This window comes from Pezoporus wallicus, unplaced genomic scaffold (assembly GCF_028554395.1).
Source record: "Pezoporus wallicus isolate ANWC-B61680 ecotype Strahan unplaced genomic scaffold, APGP_CSIRO_Pwel_v1 scaffold_7107, whole genome shotgun sequence".
In the NCBI taxonomy this organism is placed as follows: domain Eukaryota; kingdom Metazoa; phylum Chordata; class Aves; order Psittaciformes; family Psittacidae; genus Pezoporus; species Pezoporus wallicus.
The window spans coordinates 4,093,972-4,117,909 of NW_026642114.1; the positions used below are offsets into that span (position 1 = coordinate 4,093,972).

The 23,938-nt window shown below is 40.1% G+C and overlaps 1 protein-coding gene across 4 annotated transcripts in view; it reads left to right on the forward strand.

Moving 5' to 3' along the window:
* The window catches only part of RGL1 (ral guanine nucleotide dissociation stimulator like 1), a 65,216-nt gene that overhangs the window by 12,149 nt on the left and 29,129 nt on the right, over positions 1–23,938 (forward strand). For 3 of the 4 annotated variants that reach the window (XM_057426965.1, XM_057426967.1, XM_057426968.1), the window contains 2 exons: positions 8,570–8,778; positions 19,939–20,016. In XM_057426965.1, coding sequence (XP_057282948.1) covers positions 8,570–8,778; positions 19,939–20,016 — 287 coding nt within the window. The remainder of the gene's footprint in view (positions 1–8,569; positions 8,779–19,938; positions 20,017–23,938) is intronic. The other variant, XM_057426966.1, reaches the window with a different exon arrangement.

Here is a 23,938-nt window from a genome sequence, read left to right on the forward strand (position 1 = left end):
GGTAACAGTACAAAAGCTAAGGCCATGTGAAGGTCTCTTAGGTCTTGTACATTGAACACTCTGGTTTCTCAACCCTATATTACGATCTAGACTGACTGGTACTGTGTTGACACTGGCAGGTGACTCCTCCAAAGATTGTAAGATAGGTGGGGAGGAACTGGGGAGAAGTGTTCGTGTCAGTAAAAGACAGTTTGTTTTCAGGCTTCCAGTAGACCTTAAAAAAAACTGAGCTGGGATCTGGCCTTTTGAGCTGAATGCACGTATTTGTCATGGTTTTAGTTGCCATCTTTAGCTTCCGCTGCCTGCTTTTTGGAACAAAACTGGATTGATTCGGTGGCCCTCTACATCTGAGTCTAATGGACTCAGTGTAGACATGATATTTCTTAGTTTAATAGAGTATGTGTCATCTATAGACTCTGAAGTGCCTTCTAGAGGATGTCAGTATTAACCTTCCCTTCCATAGGTGGAGAATCTGAAGTATATGGAGGTCTCGTATATGGCTCTACCACTTGTGGCTACTATCACTGTGGCTTCAATTTCCAGAGTGCTAAGACTCTCTTGAGCCACTTTTGAGGACCTCCAGGGAGGGACTCTTCCTCCTGCAAGACTGTAATCTGAAGGGCCAAACTCTAACATCTGCAGTTAACAGTTGTTCTGCTTGATCATGCCATGTTTTCAGATAATCATACTTGAAGCTTGCATTCTGTATGTAAATATAGCATTGGCTGTGCTGTGAGCTTGAACATTTAAGTATTCCTCATATGAAAGGCACAGTATACCTATCACTGTATTCTAGTCAGGATTAACTGAAAGCTATTGACTGTTTCAGAGTCAAGTGAAATATCTGATCTGTCTGCCACCTTTTTGTACTGTTTTTCCCTGCTCAGCACCCCTTCCTTTCTCCTTTATGGTTCCTAGTAAATAACTCACGTGGGAACTGTAAGCAGGCTTTGCCACCTATGAATTTCCAGCACAGCCTGGAAGCAGGGATAGTGTGGCAAGGAAGAGAAGATAAGGGTTGTTAGCAGAAACAGTAATTATTAGTTACTGTTTTAGGGGCACAGAACTGCCCCAACTGCCTATTTTCCCCTTTTAGGGACCCTCAATAATCCATACCTGTAAAAGCTTTTGTTAGTTTTGAGTTAATCACTGACTGTTTTATGCAAATCCAAAGACTCTGTGAAGAGCTTTTCCTACATGGAGACACTATGTAACACTTGTCTCTTGTGTAACACTATGTAACATTTGTCTCCAGGAGTCAAAATATTGTTACAAAATGGGCTGATTTTTCTGCCAAAATGGGCAATAAAACCTGCTTCCTTGCCTTCACTTTGGTGCTCTATTAACTTAGCTGTTATTTAGAGTATCTATTTACTACTCAGTTTGGTGATTGGACATTTGGTGTTCTTATGCACTGAAGAGAGGAGGATGCAGAGTTTTACAAAAGTAATTCTTTGGTACAGAAGGGCTTTGGACAGATATTTAATATTGGACATGTTTGCTGGGCTAGAAGAGTGTTTCTAGAAAATGTCATTTGATGATAGCTGTTCGTCAAAAAATGCAAGATACCCGTGGCTGAGCGTCTTACCTGACTTACTGGTTTCTGTTTCTTACTTTTCTGTTTTAAATTAGAAACTAGCTGAAGCTTCAATGTCTGACTAAAACCACAACAAGGAATATTTATACATACTGACGTATATGAAAATAATACATCTCTGGCACGTTTAAGAGAGACCAAGATTGTGGTGAACTGTAGAACTGTGGAGCATGACAAAAATGAGAAGGGCTTAGGTTATCTGATGTTTCAGGTTCCATGAAGAGTAAGTCAGACAAGAGAAGAGGGTGGGAGGGCTTGTCTTGATTTTGTTAAAAGTCTTTCTAGCAAGAGAGGTGAGAGTCAGTATGAGAAAGAGCTGTTTGTAGGTAAGAAGCAATGAAAAGGTAAATGCATAAATCATACAAGATAGATAGAGATGGAGATTTGGGGCTAAGATGTTAGGGCATTGCTGCATAGTGAACTTCTCAGAGGACTTATTCTCATTGAATAATATGGCTACATTCCTTTGCTGCACAGATGCTTCTAAGAACTGGGACAAAGTCAGAGGAAGAATTTGTGTTTCCATGGCTGACCAAGTTCCATTTTTAAGAGCTGAACAATGCCATTTTAATTTAGACCACTTTGAAAATTCAATTTCTTAATGCACCTGCCTAAACTCTTTTAAATACAGGCAGTGGGAAATGATGTGTAAATTCAGCTTCTTTACTTTTGCTTTGATTCATTTAGAGCTAGTCCCAGGTAATTCACTGATATCCAAATGAGTCTAAATTTGCATAACTTCAGAAGGTGTGAGAACGCACAGCTCAGCACCATGGTATGCATGTTGTTTCTCATTTTCTCCCAGAGTGGCTTTAAGTAGCTGCAAGATGCCCGAGTAAACTGAGCAGCAGCATTTGTGTAAGAGGCTTTTGCATTTCCTTTTTTTTATTTTTTATTTCTCTTAACCTCTAAATCTGACCTATAGTTTTTATTACTGCTTGCCAGCTCTTCAGGCAGATACCAGCCAGGCTGTGAGCTGTAAGGATTGATCCTGGAAGCTCTGGATTGCTGCCGAGAGAGGTTATTTATGTTGTAAGAAAGAAAAGGAAAAGGGTGGAAGTTTGGAAATCCAAGAATACCCCTAGTTGTCAGATCATAGGAAAAGTCATAAAGCTGTTCTGGCTTCTGAGATTGGTGCAGTCAACATGCAGAATTCTGATTTTTCAGCAGCATCCAAAATGGGGAAATGGGAATTCGCAAAGTGGAGACAGCTCCATAGTGATTTCATTTCCAAGTGTACTGTACAATAAGAGCAGGCACTCTTGCAAAGGCAAGTGTCTATGCTGCCTGGAGTCTGCAGGCTGCAGGAGATGCTACCTCTGCCCACCCAAATCCTGCATTTCAAGCCACCATTTCCTAGACTGGAAATTCTGCTTTAAATTGAGTCCTGTCTCATGCAAGCTGTTTTCCAGGCTGACAGTTCTGCAGAGTGGAGCACAAGGACAGTGATAGGATGCAAGGCTCTTTTAAATACTATCAGCATTGCAAACTGATTGCAAGAGGAAGCATCGATAAGTATAGCTAGGGGCCTTCCCTAGCAATAGTTAAAATACTTCTGACTTCATTTGATAAACTTAGTCCTGTCACTATTTTCTGTGGGGATTTTGCTATGGAATCTGGTTGTTCTTCAAACAATTTTTCTGTTTCATCTGCCCTGCTACTTTCTTTCAGTGATGTGTTACTGCATGTTAAATGAAGGTTTTTCTTCTCTTAGGTATTACATCTGGCATTATAGATGTTTTTATTTCTGGAGCTTTTGAAGTTACTCATTCCATTATTTGATTTATTTTTTTTTCCCTCCCTTCTTCCCCCTTCACCTTCCCAAGGATGAGTGTAGTTAATTAAAGGCTTATGCTAGAGAATAGCGTGTATGGAAGTAATATCCAAATAATGAGGGTAAAATGACAAAAAAATCTAATTCCTATGTTCAGAAGGTTTAAGGTTATTTGCATTTTCACAGTTAGGCAAAGAGTGAAATGAAGCAGTTACTCTTTATTAGAGTACCTTGGTTTTAGTTAATTTATCAGTTACTGCACTTCAGGCAGTTTTATTCCAGCACAGGGTGTCTGTCCCTGAAGTTAATAAAAATAGCTAGAGTGGAAAACTCCACATTTGGAAAAGCTGTAAGTTTCAAGGAAAGTGAAAAGCTTTTGAAGATCTGTCAAAATCAGTAGAAACTGTGTTGCAGAGAGACGAGTTTCACTATCTTGAGAGTACTTTTGCAGAATTCCTGAATAAAACAAGTCTTCAGGAAAGTGGTAATGTTTTAAATGACTAAGCCTGAAGAATATTTGGTATCTCATTTACTTCTTCTTCATCCCAGTTGTTTTCTTTCAGTACTTTATTCCAGTCTGCCTAATGAAAAACTATTGCCTTGGTTTCATTCCACAATTCTTGCTTTCAGAATCTCAAGGGATAATATTTGCATTGGAGAGAAAACACAAGCCAGTGGGTTTTTTTGGTAAAAGCAATAGTTTCAAGTGATATTTATGAAGTAGTGGCTGCAATTCTGTATGTTTCTATTTGGGTAGAAGCCTCCTTTTGTACTGTTCAGAATTTGAACTGTCTTTTTTGTTTTTTTAAGCTTGAGTTTCTGCTCCCTCTTGCTAGGATGTATCATTTATTTAGGGGATGGTGGAGTTTCTAATTTATAATCCCATTGAATGTCCCCATGTAGAATTTGTACCTTTGGCCCATGGGGCTGTGGAATGCAGGTCTGTATTTTAGCTTTCAAACTGAGTGAAATACCTGGCAACTTTGGGACGCATACAGGTTCTGCTTTATTTTCCTGTCATTGGTAGGCAAAATGGCCAGAGATAAGCATCTCTTTTCCAGTTTTTGCAGAGAAGAACTGATGGGAAATGGAGATTGGGGTATTGAAGGTTGCACATGGTGTCTCACCAGATTCATGAAGGATTGTTGCTTTTACACACCTAGTAACAAGCTATCTTGGTAACGAGCTGCTTGTAATTTAGGGCATGCTTCCTCAAACCCTGTGTTGGTGGCCACTGCAGAGAGAAGATGTCTGTTGGATATTATGCTGATAATCATATCTTTTCCTCATCCTGCAATTGTGTGTGTGGCTATCCTGCACTTTCACAATGCCTTGATGAGTCAGTGAGACTGAGTGTGGATTCGGGAGCCAGCCTGTATAGGGCAGGGTCAGGCTCTTGATTATAACCAGCTTGGAACCAAATTATAGCTCCTTCAGTACAGGGCATCTGCATCTGATGTTGGAGTCAGTTTTGGAGGAACGTTTTAGTCTGGATGTGTTTCAGTCTGCATGGAGCTCTCATGTTTCAGCAAGAGCTGTATATGTGGGTAATGTTTTGTGCTGCACAGCTGCAAGATGATTGTCAGAGTGTGCCCCTTATAAGGTCCAGCATTGCAGAGAATTAGTAAAGATAATAGAATTACCGTAGATCATCAGTACCTGCACAGCCTCAAAAAACAAGGACTTACAAGATTATACCTCACTTCAACCTTTCTACGTTTGCTTTTGAAAGATGCTGTCTATCTGGTTGGAAGGTATTTGCTCATTAGTTACACTTGCAGATTATCAAAGCTATCATCTGTTGCCTGAAAAATCAAAATAATACTGTATAAAAATACGAAATAACTCAGACTCTAAAACGTCGTATCTGTTTATGGTTAGCCTTGTAGAGGACCAAGAAAATCTTACTGAAGCCCTGAGATGTTGGGGTCTGACATCTTTGTTAGACTTCTGGACATGTTGAAGGAGATGAACAGAAGGTGCTGGAGAGCCTTTTCTGTTATTCTGATACACAAAATGGTGTAGAAGTTCTGGTGCCATTAATTGGTACCATGTAACAGTGATCACTGTGTGCCACTGTCAAAGCTTGCAAAGAGCTTTAGGAACATCTTTTGATAGCAGTATTCCTCTGAGAAGCCAGCACAAAAGCAAGCATTAAAACTCGCTTGCCTTTGGGTAGCCTGGTTATGTCAGTGAAGAGATGGCCTCTTGATTAAATCCAGACAGAGCAGTTTCCTGCTAGCATGCTAACTCAGCCCACAATGTCTTATTCTGAAAGTCTGTTATTGACCTCATCTGCCAAGTCCTTTTTCCTTTCAAACTTACAGGCAGAATTGCTAAAATAATACAAACACAAACAATCCCAAAAAATTTCCTAAAATGATTTCTAGCAGTTTAACTGACAAAACTCAGTTTTAGATTTTGAGGGTTTGGGATCGTTTTTTGTTTTGCCCTCTTTAAAAAAAAAAAAAAAAGGCATTTTTTAAACATGCTCTCAGCATGATGTCTTGGGGAAGTTGCAGTGTTGCAATTAATGGAAAATATTGTGCATTTGTCAATCTTGGCAACAGATTCTGCTGTTGTTTGGTACAGTCACGTAAGTGAGTGTTTTTTACACGCACTGAGTAGAATATGGCTGTAAGTCAATACGCTGTGAGTGGGCCAATCTGTTGGAAAGAACATTAATAGTTAAGTACAGTGGTGTTGACTTTCTTCCCTGTTTGAAGGTGGTTGTGTTGTCTAACTAGTAATACAAAAGTATATTTTAATTGTAAGATGAAAAGTCAGCAATAAAGTTGTTCTTTTGGTTTTTTTGGTCTTTTTTTTTTTTCCAATCAGGTTTTGCTTAGGGAAAATTTGAGTGGAGAAGATGTATAGTGGTAGTAGCAATATATCCTTTTAGTATTTCTGTAATGGTGGTGTTATATATGTTCCAGATACACCTTTAAGTCAGGTATGTAACAGACTATACACTTCTAAAACAGCTTTCCGATCCGCGGAACAATATTTTGCAAGTTATCCTGGTGAAATTAAATTCTTTTCCTGTGGGGTTGCACTGGGGTAACAGTGGGGTTTGGTGCAGTAGCACTGTGCATTGCCTTGCCTATTTGTAAAAGGCATTAATGGGTTCATGACACAAGGCCAAGTTAGTTTGCGATTTCACAATCAAACAGATGTAAATTAGCAGTGCTTCCAGAATTTGTCTTACATCTTGCACGCAGGCATGTTTTCCCTTTATCAGCTGGTGTGTTTCTGTAGCTGTGGGGTGATCAAGGGTGGGCAACTAGTCTGGGTTAAACTTGACCCAACCAAGTGAAATGAAAGGCTGTGTTCTGGCTTGGCCACTTTCTAAGCCCAGTTTGCTGTAGCAGGTAGGCAGAAAAAGGCCTCTGGGCATGGCTTGTTTCAGTGACTTAACTGAAAAATGTCATTTTACAGTTGACATGTTGCTGCAAATTTCCTAGGACCTTTGCTTACATACTGTGTCTACACTCTTTATGGTCTGTTGACGAGGCCTTGTGTCTTGATCCTACAAGATGTTCCTGCTCTTCCAGGGCTTCCTACAGACACAGAGGCACTTCTCTGCCAAAAAATGCCTGTACCCAGGCCCACTTATTGTTAGAAAATCAAGAATATTGATGGATACTGATATTATTCCTGTTTTTTTCTTTCCCTGTCTAGTTTTTGTTAAATGCAGACAGCAGGTTGCATTTTAATGACTAAGATAGACTGCTGTGTGTTCATACCCAATGCAATTTTATTTCCTGTAGTATTTTTCTACTGATGTATTTAACCTAAAAAGATTCCAGTTGTTTTTTTTTTTGCCACAGTCTTGAAATATTTCATGATGGTCTGATTTTCCTTTTGCATAATGCCATTAATCCTAGCTAGGTACACGGCTTGCCTTAAAATACCTTCTAAACTCAGTAAATGTGGATACTTCAAAAATATATTTAATTCTTTAAGATGACCTTTCAATAGTTTATTTACATAAATCATAGTGATGTCTGGGGATTGTTGAAAGGGTTTTTCTTTTCTCTCATGTTGCAGACACTTGAATAGGCTTAATCCATTTCCTTCTCTGGAGGAAAAGGCCCTTTTTCTAACTGGAGTTCCACTGGTGCTGGTGATACGCGATTATAGTGATTAAATAGTGATTATTCATGCCACGTATTTGTATCAAAGCAAAACCGCAGATGCATCACAGCACATTTTCCTCAAGCTGATGATGTAGTATGTCAGTCACTAACAGCAACAATGGGAGGGCAACTGCACACCTCCCCCATGCTGCCTATGTAGAGTTCAGCCTTTCCTACATCAGTGGTCTGAAAATGCCTTCCCAGAGGCAACTCAAAAGGTAGAGAGGAATTTTCTGTTAGGCTGCTCTTCTTGATGTTTTCATTTACAGTCCCATATTTAAAGCTTTTTTATCACACCTACTTAACAAATAAGTATTTAAACTACCCACAAAAATCATCTTCTGAACTGCCCTCTGAATAGTGGTAGAATTTAAGGGAATGTTTCCAGCTGCTTCAGACTTAAAGCAGGATGTAAGCGTTCAAGCCAACTGTTTAAAATGCACACACACCCCCAACACCAGACCCTAGATTTGTTGACAAATATTGAACCTACTGGAAACTTTAAGAGAAAATTGAAATGTTATAATGGCAGGTTTGCAAGATGACTTTGGCAAACTCCTTGCAAAAGTATGATGAAGTGTTTCGCATCCAGATGTGTTCATGCCCTTACATTCTGTGTGGTGAGCCAAAGTTGGTATTTTCAGCAAGGGAATCACAAGTGCCGATGCTACAGTTGTGGTCAGTTTTCATGTTTATTCAGAAGTTAAGTGAGACCCTGGATTACCACTGTTGTTCCCTCCAGTAATATTATTCTTTGTGGTATAATGGATATTCTTTTAGATACTAATATATGATAGGATCATAAAATAACTTGATAGCAGTCAGGCTATAAAGTCTTATGTGGAGCATGTCAGAGAAGTATCTTAAAGATAAACTTACTAAAAGTCTCCATTATTTGATAGAGCATTTGGTGTTTGGAGAGCCAAAATAATGTAGTAATTAAAGATGTACTATTCCTCTGAAAAGATGGAATTTAATCTGTGTTTCATTATGAAGGCCTTGTCAGGGATCTGGCTTGTGTCTGATTGTTGTGCTTTGGTTTTTTTTTCGACTTTGTAGGTTGAAGAAGACCAGTTACCTCCAGAACACACTGTCAGCCAGTATGAAACATGCAAGATCAGGGCAATAAAAGCTGGAACTTTGGAGAAACTTGTGGAGAACCTTCTGACAGCTTTTGGGGATAATGATTTTACCTACATCAGTATCTTTCTCTCAACATACAGAGCTTTTGCTTCTGCTAAAGAAGTATTGGAACTTCTCCTTGACAGGTAAGAGCCAGTATAATGAAAACTAAGCCATTGTTTACATGATAGGGGGATGCTGTCAGGAACTCCTTCCATTACAATTAGTGCACATGAACTTAATAACCTGATGGACAGATATCAATAATACTGCAAATTCCACAATTTCCACATAAACATGAAGTGCGTAAAGGCGTGTTGCCCACATCCCAACTCTCATTAAAGCATAGTTGCCAGGTAGAAAGTATGCTGTGTCTGACTGTTAAGAAACCAAACTGGAACTGACACAAGACAATTAATATTGTTTCCTCCTCCCCTCCCCCCCCAAAAAATGACCCAGAATGCATGGGCTGTAAATCCTATAGGAATCTAGAACAGCTGCTTATGTTTTGCTGGATACTGATATTTCCAGACCTAATTCTGCTTTTTGGGGGCTGCTGATTTTGAACAAGGATTGTCCAGCCATAAGCAAGTTTTCACTATACCCTTCTATTACTTCACATGAGCGTGCAGTCATGATTTTTTGAAGATAGCACAAGAACTGCTTAATGTTCCTTAGTACAGAAGAGCAGCATAAGAACTCACAGGTTTTAACCTTGGCTCTCCCCACTAGGCAGATAAGGAACCAAGGTATAGATAAGTTATCTGTGCTCTTCTTTCGTATTTGAAAAGCAGTATAGTACTCCTTGCTTTAAATGAGTGTTTTGTGGCTCAGTTCATAGCAGTGTTGAAATGCCTAGCTGCCAGCCCTGCTGTGGTTGTAGTAATAGCTGTGGTTGCTCAAGTGTAGCAACTTCACAGTCAGGAAAGAACTCAGATGAGGAAAGAGCAGCCATCCTGGTAAGCAGACTGTACAGTGAGGTTTACTACTGTGAGCTTTACCTGTCAGTCCGTACCAATTCAGATGCAGAACAGGAGGAGCAATAAAAATTGCATATATGAAAGAATATAAAAATGTTGAGGAATTCCTTCTTTTGAGCAGGTAATTCTTTCTATGCCTTCAGCTTTGGTTTCTAAATATTTGACATACGTATCTTTGAAGAATAAAATAGGAAAGGACATCAAGTTTGTGTGGATTCTAATAACTTTAGAGAGGAGCTGACTTCCCAGTGACAGTGTGTCATGAGATCTCTTGCTGCCTAAGCACGTTGATTGCCAAAGAGAATCCAAGAGCTGTATGCATATACACAGTGACTTTCAGCCATTAATCTTTCATGTATGATTTATTTTACTTACTTTCATGAAGATGCTGTTTTAAATGGAAAATTCTGAATGACTAGAATTTGCATCTTTTGCAAGGATGCTTTGCCCCAAGCGGCTATTTTTTGTATTGTTCCCCTAATAGTGCAGTTTTTCTTGCTCTGTATTGGTGGCTTGCCAGACTGCTCATTTGTGGTTCTTCTGTGTTAATTGATGTGTATCTGGGGAAATTTTCTTTCTGTAAATTTTCTTTTCTGTGACACCTTGCAGAGAGCTTAAATAATGTGAATCAGTCAGTCAAAGGTGGCTCTGAACAGGATTGTACACAGGAAGCTTTTCAATTAAAGGCTCTTAAGTAGTCTTAAGACAACTAATTCTGTCTTGAAGTGCATTCATATATCCCCTTTAGATTGCCAGGAAGCATATTTATGTGCATTCCTCGACATGGCCAACGTAGTTTTGATTTTTAGTAGTTCCATTCTTACTTCCCTCTTATTGAGGTACCTCAGGAATGCAAACAAATGTCCCACCTGAGACTGCGGCTTCATTTTAAAACTCACTGTCCAAACATGGCTAGAACTTTTTGCAACAGACCCCACCATGAAGACACTCTGCTGTCAACAGATAATAAAGAAAAACAGTGAGAGGAATACACTAGGATGCAAATATTTAGGAGGAGGGAGCATACTGAAGTAAAGCGAGAGTAGGTTTTTAAGTCACAGGGACAGTTTTGGAATTCCACCGAAGTTTTCACATGTCCATATTTTTACACTTTTATATCTGGTTGTTTTTTGCTGTTCTTAGGAGGCAGAAGACTGTTATGCAAAGAGCAATTCATATATCACACTTACGTAATTTGTATGATTATAAAAGATCTGACAAGCAAGTTTAGAATCTAGTATCAAATCTGTTAAGCTGGGTAATCACCAAAGCGCTGTTTCTGGGGAAAAGTATGATTATAAAAGATCTGACAAGGAAGTTTAGAATCTAGTGTCAAATCTGTTAAGCTGGGTAGTCACCAAAGCGCTGTTTCTGGAGAAAAGTTCTTGGTGCTGGAAGCTGTTTTGGGTCCTTGGTGTGGGCTGGCTCTTTCGTTGTTTCAAAGCCCCTGGTCAGGACTAGGAAAGGGGTCTTGTAGCTGTTGGGCTGGTTTATTCTGTGTGTTTCTGCACAGAGGACTTTGTGTGTCCTGTGTATAGCAGGATAGGTGGTTATTTCATGTGCAAGTATCTGGAGCTCTTGGTTGCCTCATCTGGTTGGATTCAGTAGGTGCTTGTAGGGATTCACTAGCCATTAAAATGTTCAAACTCTGTTAGGCTGCACTGTCCTAAGGATAATGAAGAAGTCACTTGGGTTTCTTGCTTTTGCCCTGAAATTTGTAGAGTCCTCTAGATAAACTGTTCTGTTTTCTTCCCATATTTTCCCCTAGTAAAAAAGGATCATAGCAAGCTAAAAATAGAAATGTACAAAATTAATAAAACATTGAAATTATAAAATCAGATAATCAAAGATCAGGAATTTAAGAGTCGGAGAAACTCAAGATCTTTATGAAATTCATCATGTGCTTTAATTTCTGTATTGTTTTCTTGGAAAGCATGTGTTAATAGGATTATAAAAACAGCCTGAAGAAAGTACTCATTCTCTCAGAATCATTGGTCATGAGACACTTAAACTCTCTGGGCTCCTGTGAAAATGCCAGCTCTGTGCAGTAAAGGTTTCTGTAAATTGTATAGCTGGTGCAATTTAGCTCAATTAACTCTGCAATTAAGTTCTTTATATTTTCATATCTGGGAATTTCATCTGTCATATTACAACTGGATTGCAGCACAACAGAAATGGCAAGTCTGACTTGAGTCTTACATTTTCTTAGGAGTTTATCAGAGGAGAGAAAACCAGCCTTAATTGGAAAACAAATTATGCAGGCAGGACTAACTGAGCTTTGAAATGTTTGAATAAGCCAGTTTAAAAGGGATTTCATTTGAGAATTCAAGCAGGAATTAACAGGAAAATAGGTGTCCTTTTCTAAAGCTGATGTCCTTGTTTTTCACTGCATTCTTGGCTGCTGATTGAGGGAAAGGATCTTGGGCCAGACCTGTGCACTGCTGAGTCCTTGTGGTCTTCAAGAGATCGAGTTCCGTCGTATTGGATTTTGGTAATGTGCTGGCATGGTATAAGCCCTGCTTTAAGGAGGGATATCCTCTTGTGGTTGGCTTTGAAGGTAGGAAGGGAGAACAAGGGAAGTTTGAATACTGCAGTTCTGCTTCAAACAAATAGCCTAAATGATATTTATAGCAGCATTTCAGGTAAGTTTTGGTAGTCCGGTTGTTTAGGACAGCAGCAAGTTTGGAGCATATTTGACTCAAAGTCAGCCCTGCCTTCCTGATGTTGCTTTAAAGAGGTGAAAATGTCAGAAGAGGGCAAGAAAGCACAAGGGAAAGGTCTGCACAGAATAGAACTCTCCTTTCTGAGCCCAGTTCTAATCTTAACTGGCTTGTGCGCCTTTCAAAATAAGGTATAATGTCTCCCTCAGCCGAAGGGCACACAGGCTGCCTGACCTTCTCGCCATTACCCCCAGCCTTTTACAATGAATAATAGAATCCACAGGAAATCCTAGGAGGTCACCACTTCCTTCCCCTCTCACAAATCTTAGGAGCAGAGCGTGTAAGAATCCATGGATGTTTCTCTTGGCTTTTTGAATATCATGGATAAGCTAGAATTTTATGACTTGGGACAAAATCTAGATGAAATTTAAGATATAAAAGTTATAATGATTTACACACAGCTGTGGAATATGGGCTTGTGAAGAAAAGCAGATAAGGGAAAATAAAAAAAAATAATTGGATAGTAGTTGAATTTAACCAGTTTAGTTTTCATCTCTACATTAGTACAGAATAAGTAGCATTTTTGCAATATTGGTACTTGTCAATAATAACTACAGAGATTTAAGTGGGTGTCAGTGCATAATCTGTGTTTTATAGGTACTTGTATTTTGTTTTCCAGTTAAGAAGTAATGAAAAGGGAATCTGTTTAGAACAAAAGACAAAACAAAACAACAACAAAAAACCTCAAAAAAAAAGTAAGATTTTGGCATTAGTTGTCAATTTTAGTTTCATGTGAAGAGCTTGAGCCGTTTCTTATTCTCTGTAACTATGGATTATCAAGTAAGGTAGTTGCTATTATGAATGGCAATGCTGAGCTCTTGTTTGGTCCAAGGGACAGCAGTGATGTGGCCAGATCAAAAAAGGCCCTTTGGATTTTTCACAAGTGAGCAGCTCCTTGGCACAAAGTAGGAGAGAACAGCATCTGCATCTCCCAGGTGTAGGATATCTCTTTTGCAGGAATTGACACACTGACATAGGCTCTTTAGAAAAGACAGGCCCGGCAGATGGGGAGGGGTTGTTGCTATTTATGTTAGGAATAGGCTGGAGAGTATGAAACTCTGTCTGGGGTCAGGTGATCAGTCAACAGAGTCTGTGGGTCAGGGTCAAAGGGAGAACAGCAATGGGGGCCATCACTGTGGGGATCTGTTACAGACTGCCTAATCAGGAGGACTCTGTGAATGAAGCACTCTATAGACAGATTGGAACAGCCTCACGCTTGCAGGCCCTTGTCCTCATGGGGGATTCCAACCATCCTGATGTCTTTTGGAGGGACAGTACGGCCCGGCACAAGTAGTCCAGGAGGTTCCTTGATTGTGTGGAAGACAGCTTCCTTCCGCAAGTAATAGAGGAGCCGACAAGGAGAGGTGCCATGCTTGACCTCATGCTCACCAACAGGGAGGGTCTGGTTGGGAATATGATGCACCAGGGCTGCCTTGGCTGTAGTGATCATGAAGTGGTCAAGTTTGAGATCATCAGGACAGTGAGAAAGGGCACGCAGTGTGCTCACTGCCCTGGACTTCAAGAGAGCAGACTTTGGCCTCTTCAGGAACCTGCTTAGTAATGTTCCATGGGATATAGCCCTAGAGGGCAGGGGAGGCCCAAGACTGTTGGATGATATTCAAGGATCACCTGCTACCTACTAGCCAACTGTATCCTGGGCTGCATCAAAAGGATTGTGACCAGCAGGTCGAAGAAGGTGATCCTGCCCCTCTACTCTGCTCTCATGAGACGTCACTTGGAGTATTGTGTGCAGTTCTGGTGTCCTCAACATAAAAAGGACATGGAACTGTTGGAACAAGTCCAGAGGAGGGCCACGAGGATGATCAGGGGGCTGGGGAGCACCTCCCGTATGAAGACAGGCTGAGAAAGTTGGGGCTGTTCAGCCTGGAGAAGAGAAGGCTGCGTGGAGACCTCATAGCAGCCTTCCAGTATCTGAAGGGGGCCTATAGGGATGCTGGAGAGGGACTCTTCACTAGGAACTGTAGTGGTAGGACAAGGGGTAATGGATTAAAATGTAAACAGGGGAAGTTTAGATTGGATATAAGGAGGAAGTTCTTTACTGTGAGGGTGGTGAGGCACTGGAATGGGTTGCCCAGGGAAGTTGTGAATGCTCCATCCCTGGTGGTGTTCAAGGCCAAGTTGGACAGAGCCTTGGGTGAGATGGTTTAGTGTGGGGCGTCCCTGCCCATGGCAGGGGGGCTGAAACACGTGATCTTAAGGTCCTTTTCAAGCCTAACTATTTTATGATTCTGTGACAAACTCCGTCCAAAATTTATGTGTGGAAGCTGGGTAGCCCTGAAGTGCAGTGCATTCAGTTTATTTCGGATTTACTGTGGATACACCCCTTACTGCGAGTGCTGCCGTATTGTCTAATGTATGTATTAGAGATACGCAAATCTAGATTAGACAGTGAGAGTCCTGAGTCTCTTTGGAAATGTGTCCTGGGAAATCTGGATATATTGTACCCTAATTATGTGGGGATATGTGTTGGTCATTTGATGCTTTGTCTGCAGAGTATCGTATCCAAGCAGTGCAAGCATTAAGAGATTAACTATATCTGATGCAGGAAACATTCTGTCTAAATAAGGTGATATGATCTTCCCTGAGTGATAGGGGCAAATAAAAAAGCAGATGCTATACTTATGAGAAACTGAAGTGTTAAGGCAGAAAAAGTGAACTTTTAAGAGGTTTGAGTAATGCAGAATCATGTTTGTTTTCGTTAAGTCAGCCCACGCTGCGGTGAGGTTTTGTGAAATCTTACGAGCAAAACATATTTGCTGGCATGGGCCTTACTCTGTTAATAAGCTGTAATCTGTCCTGTGAGTGCGTGAGGCTCTGCAGCCATAGGTAGCTCCTAGATGGCCTTTCTGGGCTGCATGCTGTAATCTTCATTTCCTGCATGGCTGCAGAGTAGTTGGTAGTTTTCTCTTTTCCCGTGTGTCTCTTTAGTCTGTCCTACCACACGTTGCTTACATTGCCTTAACTCCTCTTCACGTGACATCAGAAAGCGGGAGGAGGTCCTCCCAAAGCCAAGCACACGTGGCTTTGGTTTTTTCACAATAGGATCGTACAGTTGTGCAGTGCTAGTCCTTGCAGCGTTTTTTACCTCCCACAGCCCATGCTGGTACAGTTATCACAGAAATGCATGATTTCTGAGTAACTTCTAACGCTTCTTGGAGATTGTGAATAAATCTATTTGGTTTTGGGGACGCTGATTGTTTTTTTCTGTCTTTATTTTCTTCCCCCTCCCCCCGGACTTCAAATTAAGCTTGAAGGTTTTGCTTTTATTAAATTTGAGACTGAACCTCTGTTCATTCTTCTGTCTAGATTCAGCCTATAAAGGTTTTCTTTTAACATAGAAGTCAACCTAAACAAAATCTTGGGCGTAAGCTGGTATGTTGAAAAATGAGGGGGATGACTTGTATTTTCAAAGCTATTTAAGAGTAATTGGACATCCGCATCCCTTTAGTATTCATGGAAGTTTGGCATCTAAATGCAGCAGACAGCTTTGAAAACCTGCCAGGTCTTTAACACTGTATGTTCTGATATTTTCTCTTTGTTTTGTGGAAGTGGGCAGTGATATTTAAAAAAAAAAAATCTTGTTGGCATTTTGATGTGAAAACTCTCAATGGAAGTTCCTGAAGAGAGGCAAAGGAGGCCAGCTCTTCCTGCCCCTGGCAGTGAGGGTGCAGCACGATGCACCAGTGCCACTGGGTGTGCTGTGGAATTAACCACTCACAAGTGTAGTGGAAGCCAAAGATGTTTAGTTGTCCAGCTGAGAGCAGAAGCAGGCTAAATTCCTGTCTTATGTCTTTTATTTTGTCCTAGTAATCATGTTCTGTGCAATGACACTTAAAAGTGAGGCTGTGCTGTACTTGGCACAGTTGCAGATAAAGTGGCAACCAGTCCCTATTTCAAGGAGTTTACAGAGGAGGGAGTTGATACTGTTTAATGGGAGATCTAAAGCTGGATAATGACAGCAAAAAAAAAGCAAGTTAGTTTTACATTTACGGTTCATTCCTTTTGCTTGGAGAATGGCTCTATAGAGGGTAAATGGAGGGGGAAATGAAGGTAGAGAGGGAACGTTGAAGGAATGGGTCCTTAGGTAGCAGAGTCACACTTTTTGGAACAGGTGTTTTATATGGCACTTGGCTCACTGTTGCTGTAGTATCTGATCTCTCCCCTGTTGCATATCAGGTGGTTTGTCAACTGAAGAAGTTATTCATTTCCATTATTCTATGTGTGTATAATTCAGAGTACCTCATGATTCTTGCTGAGTATCTGTACCTCCAAGTTGTTTATTTCAATGCTTACAAGCCTTATTTAGGGCTTTAGGGATTTTGACAAGAACAACCTTTCCGTATTACTTTTGAGCTATTCAAAAAGTATTTTCCTCCCTCTTCTTCCCTTCCCTCTTAAAGAGATGCAGGGATGTGCTTTCTACTGTTTTTTAGTATTTAAATATTCAGTACTGCCCATTACATCCTGGTCCCATTTGCTTAGTCAGTCTTTTTGAGTAGCCTATAACTTTCCAAACACCAAGCAAGGCTGAAAAGTGCTGTGGACTACAGGATCCTTTTGTTTCCCATGTCTCTTTTTGTATGCAAAGCATTCATACAAGGCTGGCTAGTGAATGGCTCTTTGTCCAGGACCTGGTGAGAACAGAGCAGTTGAAGTCTGCAGAAACACTGTTCTTTACATCAGATGTTTCATTAACTCCTCCTAATCTGTATTTAATGACCTGTTGTTCATGCAGAGCTCTTTCGATGAGAGATAGGCTGAGGTTTACATCTGGCAGTATAATGAAGCATTATATACTTCTCCAGTTTTGCACAGAAAAATGACTGCCCTTTATTACTGTTAGGAATTTATATTATAAAAATCAGCATGTATCTCTCTAGTGGCATTTAAATGTAAATGCCTAAAGTTTTTCGAATACGTATTTTATATTTCATACATAACCAGGACAGTGATATTGTGAGTCATTGCAATAAATTTTGGAATTTAAATTTAATTTTTATTCAAAAGCTGAAGCTGTCCTTGCATATTTCTCCCAGCAGGGGGGGAAATGTCTTTTATCTCTTGGCTAAGAGTTATTTTAGTCATCTTACCTAGCAGACAGCAGTGGAGAGTGAAATCCTTGCCCTTTAGCACCAGGACCGGAGCAGCCTTCATAGCATGTAATGTACATTATATCAGCAGCATGTCTCAGTTCTGTCTTGGATGATCTTCACAGGGGAGGTGTCAGCATAATTCTCTAAAAATCCCCTTATGCTCTTTTTGTATTGTCTTGGTAAGGTATGTTACCTCATGTTACAGTATTTGGAAAAGCAGAACAACTTACAGGTCTGCAAGAGCAAATACTGAAACCAGTGGAGTTAAATCTAATAAAAAATAGGTTAAGCTTTACACTGCATCTTAGCAAAGTGTTGGGAATATTGTTCTTAGGACCCCTCTGATTTATTGCATCCTTGCAGTAAAGCAGTAGAAAGTATCTCAGTTAATTGCATTCACTTTGAATTGCAAATACTAGTGAATTAGCTTTTAGGATATAACTGACAGCCTGGAGAGGCCAGGTAGGATTAAGCAGTGAATTCTGGCATAGCCAAGAATCAGGTATCTATTCGATTTTACAGCTTCAGTAGTGCTGATCCCAGTAAAAGGAGCATGGGCAGGGTGTGAAATTGCTTGGGAGAATGTCGAAGAAAGCACAGAAGGCTATTGATGCACCAAAAAATTTCAGAACAAGATTGACAGCTGTTCTTGTACCAAGCAGTGGTTCCTCTGTGAATGCTCTTGTTGTGATCCACTGTGACCACCAAGGGATCGAGGTGTTATTCAGCATGTTTAGAAGTAGATTCTTACTTTATTGTCAGTTTAGCTAAGCATATTTTTCTTCAGATGTTGTTTGGATTAGCTCTGTGAAATCTCAGTGGCAAAATGGGTTATCCTGTACATACATCAATTTCCAAGGATGCATTTTAAGAAGCCCTTAAAACTTACTCGCATACAGGGGCTGTCTTACAGGACCAGTAGGATTGTTTCAGGATGACTGAGAAGAATTTGGGCACTTCAAAGCATATGTTTGCAAGTTTTCGTGCATGTTACACTTCCCCCCTCAACAGATAAAATGATGAGATTTCCAAAACAATTGGAACAAATAATTTTTGTTATGTCTACCTACAATGTAGTTGGAGATTCAAGATCTGGTTTTAAATGAGCTGTTTCAGATAATGCAAGTGGTTTTAGCATAGTACTCAAGGCTAAGTAAGCCCAAGCTGACATCCTCATGACTGTGGCTATGTTGCGCCTTTCAGACTTGTTTGCCTTTATTAGTTTGGGTTTACTTTACAGTGCACTCTTATATGCAAACCCTTGATCTTTCTCTGCCTCAGCTTCCCCATCGCAGTGGATATGTCCAACATTAAGACCTTGTAATAAGACTGTTGAAACCTATGTTCTTATTTTGAAGTATTGTGGAGCTCTGAGATTGTTAGCCATAGTAGGGCAGATTATCAATATGAAGGTGGTGGATGGTGGTGCTAAAACTTATTCTTTACAGTTCAGCAAATCTGGTGGCGAGAGCTTGAATTCAGTTACACTGGTTGACTTTCTCTACAGATCTGGGATTCTTACATACGAAGCTTTACTTCAGACTGATATTCTAGAGGAGCATAAAACTACCACATTTTTATCATTTGAAATACTTTGGATGAATTTGTTACAGTTCTCACATGAACCTTCAGGGCGGAAACTGACAGCCCACTATGTTTTCTCTCTCTGATGTTACTAGGATGTTGTAGGACAAATACTTGTTCTCCTGCCTATTCAGATTAATTGCAGGTGCCTGACGCAGTTAGTTGAGCATAGAATGTGTAAATTCAGCTTGCCTTAATCTCTTCTATGTGTAATTGTCCACCTTCATTAAAGCTGCTTCTAAGGAATCATGAAATTATTTATGGAGCTGTATATCTGAAACAATGGGCACTCCCATTGAAAATGAAATACATAATACTGCTTTCAAGGCACATGCGCTTCCTATGAGGTAAGAGATTTTGCTTCGTGCTGTTGGAGTTGAGTCTATGGTTTCCTCTTCCCACTGGCATTTTCACAGTGCCAGGGGCCATTCCCACTCATAACAACTGTATCAGTAGTTTTGGCACAAGTGGGCACCTGCCACCTAGAAGGAATGACAAATACTAGAGAAACAGAAACTGTGTTGGAGAAGGTGGTTGTGTTACAGCCTCACTGCACACTGGAGTATTGCTCTGGGAAAAAAATGCAGTGAAAAAAAAGCAGAAAGGGTCTTGGAGCTCTGAGCAAAGAAACTGTTTTGGTTGATTCCTCATGTCTGCAGGCTGCTTTCTCTAAATTAACAAATTAGTTTGAAAGACGCTGGCTGTCTCTCTAAGATTACTTTTTTTCCCCCCTCCAAACTGAAATAATCTTCAAGCTCCTTACTTTTGCCCAACTGTTGGATTCTATATTTGTAGTTTGAGCTAGAAAAGCTTTTTAGCATTTATGATAATTGTATATGAATTATGCTATTTGAGATTTTGCTTTGGTGCAGTAGAGGTTCCTCTAAACACCCATCTCATTTTTTCAGATATGGATCCCTGGAGACCCCAAGCTTTGAAGAAGTTGGAAACAAGAATTCCTCTGAATCCAAAGCAGTTGTCAGGATGTAAGTGTAGTTTTGCCCTGCACAGTGAGCTCTAATTGGGATTTGATATTGGAGGAGGATGTGGGCAGCATAACATTTGTTTCCTTTGAAAATTCTCAGCACTGTTTGCTTGCTTAAACAAGCTTGTGTAAAGGCCAAATATCAGTTGTCTCAAAACATATCCAATATTATAACCCAGAGATCTTTTGATCCTTTGGCCCTCATGCCTTTCATGTCTGAATCTGATACCTGTTACTCAACTACTCATTTATAGAAAGCTCAACAATGAAGTTGTCAGGTGTATGTGCTTTAACAGATCCTGTATAAATGTGAAACTCTTTCTTGCCTTAAAAATTTCCATTGCTCTCAGTTGCTCTGGCTACTTTTGTCTTACAGAGATTAATGGTATCTGGAAAAGAGGTTGGCTTTGTAGTCCTGTTGTGAAACATGTAGTTCAAGTAGTTCATGTTTTGTCTTGTCTGGGATAATTCCAATATAATTGTGTTTACCATCTTTTCTCGTAGAACAGAAACATGACACAATTTTGCTCTTAGTATTATATGACTCGGAGAAATAAGAGGAAAAAGCAAGAAAGCTATGTTCTTTCTTGCCATTAACTCTGTATTCCTCAGAGAAAAATATCGCATGGGGAAGCCTGTGGTCTGTAGCTAGAGATCTGCATTTATCGGACTCCTGTTATGACAGTTCAGATGCTTTAAAAATCCATTTGGGGCATTAGAAATAGGGATGCAATTTAAAGCATTTCCACTGGTTTGACACAAAAAAGAAAACTGCTACAGAAGTTAAAAACAACTGTAGGAAGAGGATTTATGGCTCCTCAAATATCCTTTTTAAAGAAGAGATGGGTTTTTACAAAATCTTAGGGTATGTATGAGAGGAATATCATGTTGTATGTGGTATACTGTAAGCCCACAGATTACTACTTTCTGTATTGAAGTTCTCTGTGCTTCCTGTACTTGTAGTACAGATTTGTGATGAATTTTGAAACAAAAAATGCCTGATGCAAGTTTTTGTTTTGTTTTTTTCATTAATTAGTGTTCTACCTCGTGCTCATGTAGCTCAGAACCTGCAAGTCCTACACTAGGGCTTGAGGACACTTATGGCACAGCCTCATTTGAGAGACTTGTGGGAGCTATCAACCTACCCTGATGTTTCCGAATTCGGGGTCCAAGCCAGCAGTTACTTCTCCCACTTGTTGCAGTGACATATAGTTGTTACTGACCCAACATCATTTCAGCTGTGTTTGAAATTGTGCCTTCTAAGGATCCGTTCTGCCAAGGGGATTTTCTTCTGTTTACTTATACGTCATTCCTGTCAGTTTTGGGCCTCTGGGGTGGCCAAAAAAAGAAAGGTATTTTTTGTCAGGGATCAGGTTTAATTAACTATAATCTAAAATGTCTTTTGGGATTTTTATTGTTATTGTCCTTTTCTTTAAAACTGCATTCAGTAATACACAGCTTAAAGAAAGGAACTGTAATTTTGTAATTTTACAAATACACACAGTTTGGACCTTAGAGTTATGAGTAGGCTCAGAACACCCCCAAAAGATCTGTGAGCTTAAAAATCTCCCTGCCATGCATGGCTTTGCTTTTCTTCTTTTTTTTTTCCTCAGTTATCAGGACCCAGCTTAGCTTCCCATGTTCAGTAGCTTGCTTTCCACAGTTCTTACTGCTTTCAGTCAGTCAGAAAGTTTGTGGTTGTAAGTAAGAGAAGAATAAAACCCAGAAAAGGTGGAATTCCAGTCAGATGTCTGTGTTTCCAGAAATGTGATGCCTTGCCTCTCTTAGTTGTCTGACAAAGAGTAGTAAGGAGTGAGTAACCTGACCCTCTCTCTCCTCCTGTAAGCACTTCTTTTTGCTCTTCCTTGCATTATATAAACAAGATTGCCTGGTGCTGTTTCTCAGTTCTGCATTTTTTTGTGTCGAGGTGTGACGGAGTTGCCTCTTTGTCTTAGGTCATCATTGCCTTCGGAGTTCTCTGTGTTTACTACGTGTTTTCTTAGCTTAGACTTCCATTGACTTTGAGAAATATGAGTTTATGGAACACAGGAAGGCATGACAATTCAGAATAAAACCATACATACGTTAAACACAAAAGTTACCAGCATTAAGAATTAGAGAGGTCCATATGATAGTACACATTACATGAACTGTAAAGAATTTGTGCTATGATTCAGTTATGGTTTTGTTTTTAAGTGAGGCTGTATAGCTCAGATGTCTGGTTTGGTACTTGTCACCTGACAAAAAGCAAATAAGGAAAGAAATGAGTGCCAAAAGAAATACTTTCTCTTGCTCGTGTTTGATGTGAAGACTCTACACACCTTACCAGACGGGAGGTACCGGAAACTTCAAAGAGGTAGTTGCATCCAAGAGATCTCAAGCACCTTTACGTATTCTGGGAAGGGGATCAGTAAGCCAGGCAACTAATGCTGTTTGGGGATTTCAGTCCTTCTGAAATGGTTGTGTATACTGCCTACAAGACAGTAAGAAACAATGCTTTACATGATATGACCTGATCACTGTGATCTCTATTCAGAGCAGGAGAGTTCCTCAGTTAACTTTTAACTCCCTGTTTAAAGGTTGAGCTGTCTATGCAGAATGATGTGTGGAATATCTTCTGCCCTATTTTCCCCACTCTACTGAAAGATGGTGTTAATTTTAATCTCTGGGCAATCCACTGCTGGCAGACAACTGTACCCAAAGCACAGACTCCATTAATGTAGCGAGGTGGTATATTAAAGGAACAGAACACTTGTTTCCCAGAAGGTAGGCATTAAAGACATGGCTGGAGCTGGTTGAGGACAGAGAAAGGACCATAAAACCTTCAAAGTACAAAATATTGTAACTGCTTTTACCTTTCGGAAGTCAGTAGCTTCACTGGATACCGAGATGCCTCTGGGTAATGTGAGGGTCTGAAACAATGCTTGCTGAGGCCATGTCACCGAGATGATTTGCCAGGCTTGCAAGACCTGTAGAGCTGATGCAGCACATCATACTTCATGGATAAAAGGTGCTAAGCTTGTTGCCAAGAGTTTTAAAGATTTCTGTAAGGGAAGTTCCCAGAAGTGATTCATTCCTGTTCAGTGTACACAGAAGGATGTTCAGCCTGGCAGGCCAGGCTTGCTTGCAATGTTTGCACTCAGGGAAGACTAGTTGAATGTTGACTGAACCTAGTTACTTGGAGACCTCATACGAAAATACAATAGCATGAACCTGAGATTGTCTGTGGGAGAGGTTTTTCAAGAAGCAGTGTTGTCATATTGGTCCGTGGACTTGGACCATGATTTTTTGTTTGTTTGCTTGCTTTCTAGAGGTCTAACATTTGTACATTTTCTTTAAAAATACTCTTTAGGCATGTTGGTAAATATAATGGGGAGTGGGAAAGTGTGCCATCTCTCCCTGTACATAGAAACAACTCTTGTGTTTGTAGCTAGTGAGAGACTCCACAGCCAGGGCAAAGGCAATGAAAAGGAAATGCTGTGCTGTAAACAGTGAGACATGTTCTGATCTGTTCATTTATATCTCTCCTGATGAAGCCAAAGAAAGATAAGTCCCAATTTAGGTTATATTTCTCACGGGTGCTAAAGAGAAGGTGGTAGAACTGGAAAACTGGTCTCCTGGTTGCAGTATGAAGTTTCAAACGGGGATTTTTTTTTTTTTTTTTTTTCCCTGTGTATGTTTTATACTTGCCGTACACTTACAGCGCTGTAAAAGAGAGGATTCTTGCTGGAGTTGGACAAGCTGAATGAGAAGAAAAACTAGTTTGCTTAGTACAAAAAGTTAAAGAGCTTTAAGCCCTCAAATCCTTCTCTTCTGCACTCCCAAGCACTGCCATGGCTGAATTCAGGGACTTTTAAATCCTAAATGAGCTTGAGTAACAGTAAAAGTCCTTTCAAGCCTCCTCAAGGAGCATAAGGTTGTGA